The following is an 11090-nucleotide window of genomic DNA, read 5'->3' on the forward strand; positions in this document are numbered from 1 at the left end:
AATCAGAAGAGAAAATGCTAGAATTTGGAAATACTGTTATGAAGTGATAAGGGAACGGTCAGTAAATGTTTGCCATTAATGCCTGGAACCAAGTGTGCTTCAGAGTTTAATTGAGTCGCAAAATGTGCATAGTAGTGCTATAGAAACTTTTCAAAGCTCTCTCTTGGTATTTTGCAAAAGAGAATGCATGTAAGTGCCTTTCATTAGTCGCCAAGGGAATTGTTCTGTTGAACCTGTGCGTCTGGTCATTGGTGTTTTGTTGAGTTAATTTGTCACGCTCCTTTTGAATTAACAATCAATTCAAGATCCTTAAAATGCAATTATTTGATGCTGAAACTTTAGCAATACTTCTTTAAGATGACGAAATATGAACATGGTGGTCTAGGTAAAACTAACAGCTGTTTTTTGTTGTTGTTTTTTTTTTTTTTTAATGCAGTTGCCTGTATGGTCAACAAATGGAGATGAGCCAGATTTTAACAACCTACAAAATCCACAAACCCCCATCTCAAGCATGCTTTCTTCAGTGAAAACGCCTCAGTGTTTACACATTACCCCAGGGATGCTGCGCTCTGTCGACAGGTAGGCTCTTTTAAGCTATACACCAAATCTTTTTCATTTTGTAAGTGAAAATGCATATAGGTTTACTCGGTGCATGTAGATACTCATGTTTAGATACACTAAAGTGCATGTAGATACACTCAGTGGGCACTTTATTAGGAGCAGCTACAGACTCGTGCAGTTCTCGACTCAGCCAATCCTGTGGCAGGAGCACAATAGAGCATAAAATCATGTAAATACAGGTCAAGATCTTCAGTTAATATTCACACCAATCAGTAACATGAGGGAAAAAATGTGATCTCGCTGACTTTGACCCTGGCTTAGTTGTTGATTCCAGATAGACTGTTTTGGGAAGTTCAGAAACATCATACATCATCTTGAATTTTCATGTACAATAGTTTCTGGAGTTCACACAGAATGCTTAAAAAAAAAAAAAACCCAGCCAGCTGAACTTGCACAAGCTTGCAAGATTTGTTAATGAGATGTTAATGGCCAAACATGTTTCGGCTGGCAGGAAGGTTACTATAATTCAAATAACCACTCTTTACATCTGTGGTGAGAAGAAAAGCATCTCGGAACACACAATGAGTCAAACCTTGAAGCAGAAGGCCTACGATAGTAGAGAACGCACTGGGTTTCCTCTCTTGTCCGCCAGGAACAGGAATCTGAGGCTACAGTGGGCACACGCTCTGAAACTGCACTGTTTTGGATTTCATTTTACTGTTATTTGAACTTCAGTAAGGTGTAACGTCTCTTCTTTTTGTTTAAGGGACAACAATGATAAGTATATTTACCACCTACGGAAGGTAAAAAGGCAGGGCAACCGGGGCAAGAAAGGCAGCCCTAAGGTTAAGGTAGGTATGACTTTACAAATGAACCATGTGGGGGGGGGGTTCTTTCTTTCTTTCTTTTTTTTTTTTAATTTGATTGATAGATTCCCCTTCCTCCACTTTTCGCCCCCAGTTTGGTCACTTGCTAAAACCCACCCACCAGGCAGCTCATACAACAGCTACCAGCTTGGGAGGGTGAAAGCAAACACATGCTTCCTCTGAGTAGAGGTTGCATTAGAGTAAATCATTATCCACTACATTAACAGGCAGGGTTGCAGAAATGGTCATAGTCTATGATTCTTTTTTCAACATTTTATATTTAAGGAGGAACCATGACGTTTCAGTTGTCAAGACAACGGAAAAACTAAAATACAAATACAACAGCATTTTGTTTTGTGCACAAGAGCATTGTGACGTATCTTTCTGTTTTTGTATTTTAGTTTTTCCGTTGTCTTGACAACTGAAACGTCATCGTTCCTGGAGGAACCATTTTCAAGGGGTCAGTCACCAAAGGGTTAATTGCCAGTACAAAAGTTGAGACCTTTTTTGCAATGATGGCGTTGTCATATCTCATCTCATCTCATCTCATTATCTGTAGCCGCTTTATCCTGTTCTACAGGGTCGCAGGCAAGCTGGAGCCTATCCCAGCTGACTACGGGCGAAAGGCGGGGTACACCCTGGACAAGTTGCCAGGTCATCACAGGGCTGACACATAGACACAGACAACCATTCACACTCACATTCACACCTACGGTCAATTTAGAGTCACCAGTTAACCTAACCTGCATGTCTTTGGACTGTGGGGGAAACCGGAGCACCCGGAGGAAACCCACGCGGACACGGGGAGAACATGCAAACTCCACACAGAAAGGCCCTCGCCGGCCACGGGGCTCGAACCCAGGACCTTCTTGCTGTGAGGTGACAGCACTAACCACTACACCACTGTGCCGCCCCGGCGTTGTCATATGTGGTCACAAATAGTAGTGGTCCTGTTACCACTTTTGTTTTTGTACTGAAATGCATGAAGGACAGAAAATTCAAACTGTCTTGACAGTATATTCCAGATTAAAGTCATCACTAAATATCTAGCAACATTATTCATAACTGACTTGCTAGCCACCTCATCCCCAAACGGGATTATTTTTCTTTATTAAATAGCACAAGATACTTCCGGTAAAATCGTGCGCTCTGATTGGTTCCTTGGCAGGCAGTATTTTCCCATAATGCCCATGGGCAATTACAGACTTTCTTTCCAAGGTGCCAGCTTTCAATGTTGCAAAAAACAAACAAAATGACAAAAAAAAAGATGAACTGGAAATCAAAAACGTCCGAAACACAAAATACAAACGAGTCACTGAGTTATTCAAGAAATGAGCAAGGAAGAGCATTCAGAAACCGCTAACAGAAATTCAGTTTTGAAATCACTAGCCGTTTATTCCGCGTACGTGACTCAACTACATTACAAATATGACGTGACTGAACGCAGCGTGGGTGGCACGGTGGTGTAGTGGTTAGCGGCTGTCGCCTCACAGCAAGAAGGTCCGGGTTCGAGCCCCGGGGCCGGCGAGGGCCTTTCTGTGCGGAGTTTGCATGTTCTCCCCGTGTCCGCGTGGGTTTCCTCCGGGTGCTCCGGTTTCCCCCACAGTCCAAAGACATGCAGGTTAGGTTAACTGGTGACTCTAAATTGACCGTAGGTGTGAATGTGAGTGTGAATGGTTGTCTGTGTCTATGCGTCAGCCCTGTGATGACCTGGCGACTTGTCCAGGGTGTACCCCGCCTTTCGCCCGTAGTCAGCTGGGATAGGCTCCAGCTTGCCTGCAACCCTGTAGGACAGGATAAAGTGGCAAGAGATAATGAGATGAGATGAAAGCAGCGTCACGCCTCATTATAATGACTGTCTATTTTAATCTTACAAATAAAAAAATGCCATATAATAAACTCCTTATTAACCTCGCTTGGTCGGTCTACAGAAAAATTTCAGACCTCGGTCTTTTTGTACGGACCGAGCCGTAGGACTGTCAAGACATCGGTCTGATGTTTTCCCGTAAAGAACTCGGGCTCAGTTAATAAGGAGTTAATAATAGCCTCCTAAGGCCCAAGCTGTTTTTTTACATGCATTTTTTATTTCTCTTTGCTATTTGGGCTTATTAGAACCTGATTAGAATAAAAACTAAGCATCATCTTTTGATAAGATGTACTTTTAGAGAAAAAGTATGTCCACATATGTGGATTCATGTTCCGAATTTCTAAAAAGTGCTGTCCACGCATGTGACCGCTAAGCCCTAGGAGGTTAGCATGGTCTATAGTGTATTATTCTGCTTATACCACATCAACTTGCTAAATGATTGCAAAGTGTAATATATTAATGAAAGACATGTCAATTTTAATGGTTTATAGTTCAGATTTATGTTGTGGAACATGCGAGAGACATGTTGGTTCCCTTTATCACTTATAGCCTCGATAAACAGTCGTTCCCTCACTAGCATATATCTCTCTCTCTCTCTCTCTCTCTTAAGGCCTCTGCATGGTCTTGTGACAAGGCTTTCGCAGATAACTGTCTGCGAAAAGCTGTAATTTATTGTTGAGCGGGGAGTATAGGCGTGCGCGATGTTATTCACCGGCACAACGCAAGGGGGCGCGAAGTCGCTAGGAGTAGTTGGTGGGTGTGGTTAGTGGAGTGTTTATCCTCCGGTTACTTATAATGACTAGAACTTTTTTTTTTTATAATGACTAGAACTGGAGTCGTATAGATGTACGTACTTCCTCAATCAACCGCTCTTCATGCTGCTCCATCTTCGCTCGTGTTTTTAAAAATGCCGGTCATGAAAACAAACCAAACCGGGAAAGTAGGGAAGCGGAAGTGCGTGTACAGCGGATGTAGAGTGGACCAATCAGAGCCCTCTTGTCTGCGACGCTGTCTGCGAGGCTTCTGCGGTGGTCACAATTTTTGGGAGGTGCGCGCAGAGCGTCTGCGAAGGGGGGGGGGCTACGCAGACACTGTCTGCGACGCTATCTGCGAGGACTGGGTTGTCAGCATAAATTGGCCTTTACTCACTCACTCCCTCACTCACTCACAAAAATGCAGCTTGTCATTATACTGAGAAACCAAATGCATTCCATCCTAAGGACTTTTCTGTGTTGGGAAACTTTTGAAAGCACTTTGACTTAAGTCCTGACAACGGAGTCCATAAATGTCTCCTAACAAAAAACATCATCCCATCAATGTTAAACAACATTTGTTATTTATTTATTACATACATTTATCATTAGTCTTGTATTATGTGGCATGTGTACCATATAAGCCACCGTGTCTGAACTATTACTATAGAAATAACAGTGTAACGATAACGTATTAGAACAAGGGCATTACTATAAATATATCCATCATGTTACAGCCAAAAATACAACTTCAAAATAATGCATACCTTCTGACCAGTCAAATTCAAGAACTCAAGCATGCTCTGGTATAAAGTGTTTTAATGTATAGTATATAAAAGCTAGTTCACGTACCTAAAGGAAGAACGTTTGCATAACTGCGTTCTACAGCGGAAGGACCAACACACACTGACAACTTTTTCTGAGTTTGTCAAAAAAAAGTCTTTTCTGCAAGCAACAGATGTTTGATCTTTCCATTCCGATTGTGAGTGTGCCAGTGTTTTTCACGTTGTCAGGTGCTTTGAAATGTCTCTACAATGTATGCCTCGCCTCTTAAAATGCTCATCCTGGCACATAGCACAAAGCCATTTCTTTCTCACAAGGACATTGGTGGGAAATGAATGACTGAAAACTTGAAAAATTAACTGTGCGTTCAGGTATGCTGCAATATTTGTGCGCTGTATTTGCTGCAGTTGTCCACTATCTCGCCTGAAGGCTTGAAATGCGACTACATAACACCTCTGCATTCATAAACATGTCTATGACCTGAAGCTGAATACCGTGCCTGCATACAGTGTCTTGCAAAAGTATTCATCCCCCTTGGTGTTTGTCCTGTTTTGTCGCATTACAAGCTGGAATTAAAATGGATATTTGGAGCGTTAGCGCCATTTGATTTACACAACATGCCTACCACTTTTAAAGGTGAAAATTGTTGCTTTATTGTGACACAAACAATAATTAAGATGAAAAAACAGAAATCTGGAGTGAGCATAAGTATTCACCCGCTTTCGTATGAAACCCCTAAATAAGAGCTGGTCCAACCAATTCACTTCATAAGTCACATAATTAGTTGATTAAGATCCACCTGTGTGCAATCAAAGTGTCACATGATCTGTCACATGATGTCTGTATAAATCAACCTGTTCTGGAAGGACCCGGACTCTGCAACACTACTAAGCAAGCAACGTGAAAACCAAGGAGCCTCCAAACAGGTCAGAGACAAAGTTGGGGAGAAGTATAGATCAGGGTTGGGTTATAAAAAATATCCCAAACTTTGAATATCCCAGGGAGCACCATTAAATCCATTATAGCAAAATGGAGAGAATATGGCACCACTACAAACCTGACGAGAAGGCCGCCCACCAAAACTCTCAGACCGGGCAAGGAGGGCATTAATCAGAGATGCAACAAAGACACCAAAGATAACACTGAAGGAGCTGCAAAGATCCACAGCGGAGATGGGAGTATCTGTCCATAGGACCACTTTAAGCCGTACACTCCACAGAGCAGGGCTTTATGGAAGAGTGGCCAGAAAAAAAGTCATTGTTTAAGAAAACACGTTTGGAGTTTGCCCAACAGCATGTGGCAGACTCCCCAAACACATGGAAGAAGATTCTCTAGTCAGATAAGACTAAAATTGATCTTTTTGGCCATCATGGGAAATGCCATGTGTGGCGCAAACCCAACACCCTGAGAACACCATTCCTACAGTGAAGCATGGTGGTGGCAGCATCATGCTGTGGGGAAATTTTTCAACTGCAGGGACAGGAAAGCTGGTCAGGACTGAAGGAAAGATGGATGGCACTAAATCCAGGGCAACTCTGAAGAAAAACCTGTTTGAGTCAGCCAGAGGTTTGAGACTGGGACGAAGGTTCACGTTCCAGCAGGACAATGATCCTAAACATACTGCTAAAGTTACACTGGAGTGGTTTAAAGGGAAACATTTAAGTGTCTTGGAATGGCCTAATCAAAGCCCAGACCTCAATCCAATTGAGAATCTATGGCATAACTTGAAGATTGCTGTACACCAACGCAACCCATCTAACTTGAAGGAGTTGGAGCAGTTTTGCCTTGAGGAACGGGCAAAACTCCCAGTGGCTAGATGTGCTAAGCTAATAGACATGTACCCCAAAAGACTTGCAGCTGTAATTGCAGCAAAAGGTGGCTCTGCAAAGTATTGACTTTTTTTGTGGGGGGGATACCTATGCACACTCCAGGTTTCTGTTTTTTCATCTTAATGATTTTTTGTCACAATAAAACAACAATTTGCACCTTTAAAGTGGTAAGCATGTTGTGTAAATCAAATGGTATTAACCCCCCAAAAATCCATTTTAATTCTAGCTTGTAATGCAACAAAACGGGACAAACACAACGGGGGATGAAGACTTTTGCAAGACGCTGTAACTTGAATCTCTTACTTTAGGGTCATTCCACGTCAATTCAACCGGGGCCTGCGCACTTAGGTCTCAAAAAATTCTGAAAAAATCACCAGATGTACCCCTGTTACCTAGGAGAAACACTGTAAATTTATTTGAATGTAAGATGTATACTTTCCATGTTACAGCCAGTTTTACTGGGGGGGTCAATTTTGTTCAGACTTTTTTTTTTTTTTGTGTCAAAGTTCACAAGCCCACAGCTCAAGAACTAAACCATGTAGGAAGCTCAAATTGTGCATGCTGGTACATAAATAGGAATAGTATGTAGCAAAACTGTCATTTTGGGTCTGGATGGTCCTGCATGGTCATAGCACTCCCTCAAAGATGATCAAAATTTTATTGGAGTTTTTGGCTGTGCTCTGTTTAGGCCTTCAGAAGACACATTTTTACCCAACATAGGCTCTTGATTTTTTTCCTTTATTGAGATAAGTAGAAACACTCTCAAAAAAAGCAATAAACAGAAAGGAAACTCTATCAGTGTTTGAACAGAAGACCTCACAAGTCTGACAAATCATTTTGGATGTCATTTTCAGAGCACCGTAACACCTTGGGGGAATGTGCGCAGATTTTTAAAATATGTTTTTCTTTATTCTCCATGATCCCTTCTTTTTAAAAACACCAATTTGGCTTGTCTTACTCGAATCTTTCTTTATTTTCCACCCTGAACATGGGCAAAATGCACCATTGAGAGCAATATGTTTTCTATAACATTAATGTAAAGAGTAAATAACCAAAGGCCAATTTTGCCCTGACATGATCACCTGAGAGCGCCTGTGCAGGGGTGGAGGGATCCTTTTCAATTTCAGTGATTCAGTGATTTTAGGGGCACCTGTGGTTACTCTCAATATTGCTCTCAATGGTGCATTTTGCCCATGTTCAGGGTGGAAAATAAAAAAGAAAGATTCGAGTAAGACAAGCCAAATTGGTGTTTTTAAAAAATCTGCGCACATTCCCCCAAGGTGTTACGGTGCTCTGAAAATGACATCCAAAATGATTTGTCAGACTTGTGAGGTCTTCTGTTCAAACACTGATAGAGTTTCCTTTCTGTTTATTGATTTTTTTTTTTTGAGAGTGTTTCTACTTATCTCAATAAAGGAAAAAAATCAAGAGCCTATGTTGGGTAAAAATGTGTCTTCTGAAGGCCTAAACAGAGCACAGCCAAAAACTCCAATAAAATTTTGATCATCTTTGAGGGAGTGCTATGACCATGCAGGATCATCCAGACCCAAAATGACAGTTTTGCTACATACTATTCCTATTTATGTACCAGCATGCACAATTTGAGCTTCCTACATGGTTTAGTTCTTGAGCTGTGGGCTTGTGAACTTTGACCAAAAAAAAAAAAAGTGTCTGAACAAAATTGACCCCCCCCCCCCCCCCCCCCCCGAGTAAAATTGGCTGTAACATGGAAAGTATACATCTTACATTCAAATAAATTAACAGTGTTTCTCCTAGGTAACGGGTACATCTGGTGATTTTTTTTTTTTTTTTCAGAATTTTTTGAGACTTAAGTGCGCGGGCCCCGATTGAATTGGCGTGGAATGACCCTTTACCCATCAAAATGATCGATGGCCTTCAGACATTTCTATACATTCTTTTAAAATTCTGTAAGTGAACTTCATCCTCAGAGCCAGCCACTTGTATCCCAAGCTGAATGGAGTTTTTCTGTTGGCTTTTATGTCTTATTTAGCAGGACAAGATCACACCTATTCCATCAGTAAAGAAAACCAAGAAGAGATGTGTGGGTATGTGTTCTGGTACAATAGAAAAGTGTTTTGAACACAACACAAGTAGTGTTTTTGAAAGTGACTCAAGCTTTAGCTTTTCCTATTCTTTCTCTTTATACAGCTGAAGATGATAACTTTGTTGTTTGGAACATGCTTTCTGAAAAGGACGGTCCATCACTGAGAGGAGAAGAGGAGGAGGAGGATGATTATTTTATGGATGAATACTGAAATAATATGAAAATGGTCTGTAATTACAAGCCTGTTTAAGTTGAACAGGTTGCCATCGCATTGTCTGTTTTGCAGGACAGTGTTTTGATGTTAGTTTTAAAGGAAGTCTTTTAGGTATATTGTAATGCACCAAGCAAAATTTCCCTATTTTTCTTAAGCAAGTTAGATTACTGCGGCTGTCAACATCCCAGCCTTCAGAATCTGACAATTTTTTGTAAATATTTACATTAAGTAATATGAACTGTTTGACCTTTTTTAATTTTTAGAACTGTATATTTGGTAAGGGTTTGGTAAGCATATAATGACCAGCTAGTTATTTACATTTTTAATTTAAAAATTTTTTTTTTGGCTTGGCTTTCATTTTGTAAATCTACTACCGTTTAAAAATTTCTGATTAAAAAGATGGTGTTTTTGTAATTGTGAATACTTTAAAAAAAAAAGTAAAATAATTTGAACAAAGTTGTCTTGCTCATTGCAGAACTAACAATGCAATTAGCTTGAAGAGGAATGGTGCAAATTCATCTGCACTGTGTAAATTGAGACAACTATCGCTTGCAGGTTTTTTTTTTTTTTTTTAATAAAGGAAATTGCATCAGGTCCCGGTGGTTTCTGTGGGAGTTTTGCTTCTGTAGTCGACAGTTATGTTGAAGCATTTCTGACAAATTTCACTTGAATAAATAAAGTATTGGAAACACTTTTAAAATGGTGATATTTAATTGCAATGTGAACTGCCAAGGTTGATATTTTGTCAGGTTATGTAATATGTGGTGCACTGTGTTGCATCTTGGTGTTTTAGCCAAGATGACAATTTTGTATTGTCACATTTACATCCATCATATTGGTCAATACGCTAGTGAGCATGCATTACACAAAAATATATAATCCTGAACATCAGGCTGCACCATCACCATTAATATTTATCCGGTTCCGCCACGTTTTCTGTCTGCCCCCTGTACATGTGTGTTTGAAGTGTGTTTGAAATGTGTTTAAGTACAGCCCCAATTCCAGAAAAGTTGGGATGGTGCGTAAACTGTAGATAAAGGCATCCATTATCCGTAACCGCTCATCCTGTGCAGGGTCGCAGCCAAGCTGGAGCCTATCCCAGCTGACTATGGGCAAGAGGTGGGGTACACCCTGGACAAGTCGCCAGATCATTGCAGGGCTGACACATAGAGACACACAACCACTCACATTCACACTCGCGGTCAATTTAGAGCCACCAATTAGCCTAACCTGCATGCAGAGCCGGCCCGTGGCATAGGCAATATAGGCAAATGCTAAGGGCGCTGCGTCCATCCAGGGGCGCAGAAACGGGGGGAGAAAAATTATGACTTCCACTATTCTGAAAACAAGTCAGCATTATAATGTCTTAGCCTAATTTAATTGTACAGCAAAGCATGTAGTCAGGGTGCGATTTGTCAAAAAAAAGCGGGGTGGCAGCGCCGGCAATTGCGAGCGCAAAGTGTGCCCAGGGGCGCCAAGGGCGACCAAAACCCCACCAAAAAGGAGGGATGGAGTTATTGAATGGAGATGTTACCAAGTGCATCAGTGGTGTACAGTGTTTTCAACCACTGTGCTGCCAAACTCTAGTACTGCGGAACACTAGTGTGCCGTGAGAGATCACCAAGTGTACCGTGGAAAATTATAGAATGACTGTATATTGTAAATATTGGCAACAGCGTTTTAGTTTCAGTCAACATTTTCTATTGGTGATGTGCCTTGAGATTATTTCATTGAAAAAAGTGCGCCCTGGCTCATGAAAGGTTGAAAACCTTTTTTACAACACCTCTGATGCGGCTGGGGATGTAGAAATACGCGCTCCTTACCTCTGCTGTTACACTACCTGTGACAGTAGCTTCTGCTAAAAGAAGCTTTTCAAAATTAAAACTGCTGAAGACATACTTAAGGTCAACAATGAGTCAAGAACGTCTGAATGGGCTTGCTCTGATGAGCATCAACCAAGAGATCTCAAGAGAAATATCATTTGATGATATTAATTTGCCATTAGGAAGACCAGACGAGTCCCATTGTAATGTTACTTCAATAACAAAGTACCCATAATAGCACTTTTGTTTGAAAATACAGCCCATTGATGTCCTAACAGGGTGCTTAAGTTTGCACAATTTAGAATTGTAGAATTTTTTATTCATTTAATT

General features: G+C 41.0%; 1 protein-coding gene across 6 annotated transcripts in view; it reads left to right on the forward strand.

The window, feature by feature from the left end:
- The window catches only part of mis18bp1 (MIS18 binding protein 1), a 38274-nt gene extending 28637 nt beyond the window's left edge, over positions 1 to 9637 (forward strand). For 5 of the 6 annotated variants that reach the window (XM_060933901.1, XM_060933902.1, XM_060933900.1 and 2 more), the window contains exons 15-18: positions 437 to 579; positions 1328 to 1412; positions 8670 to 8724; positions 8828 to 9637. In XM_060933901.1, coding sequence (XP_060789884.1) covers positions 437 to 579; positions 1328 to 1412; positions 8670 to 8724; positions 8828 to 8934 — 390 coding nt within the window. In that variant the 3' untranslated portion in view covers positions 8935 to 9637. The remainder of the gene's footprint in view (positions 1 to 436; positions 580 to 1327; positions 1413 to 8669; positions 8725 to 8827) is intronic. The other variant, XM_060933904.1, reaches the window with a different exon arrangement.
- Positions 9638 to 11090: the final 1453 nt, after the last annotated feature.

This window comes from Neoarius graeffei, chromosome 11 (assembly GCF_027579695.1).
Source record: "Neoarius graeffei isolate fNeoGra1 chromosome 11, fNeoGra1.pri, whole genome shotgun sequence".
NCBI classification, from domain to species: Eukaryota; Metazoa; Chordata; class Actinopteri; order Siluriformes; family Ariidae; genus Neoarius; species Neoarius graeffei.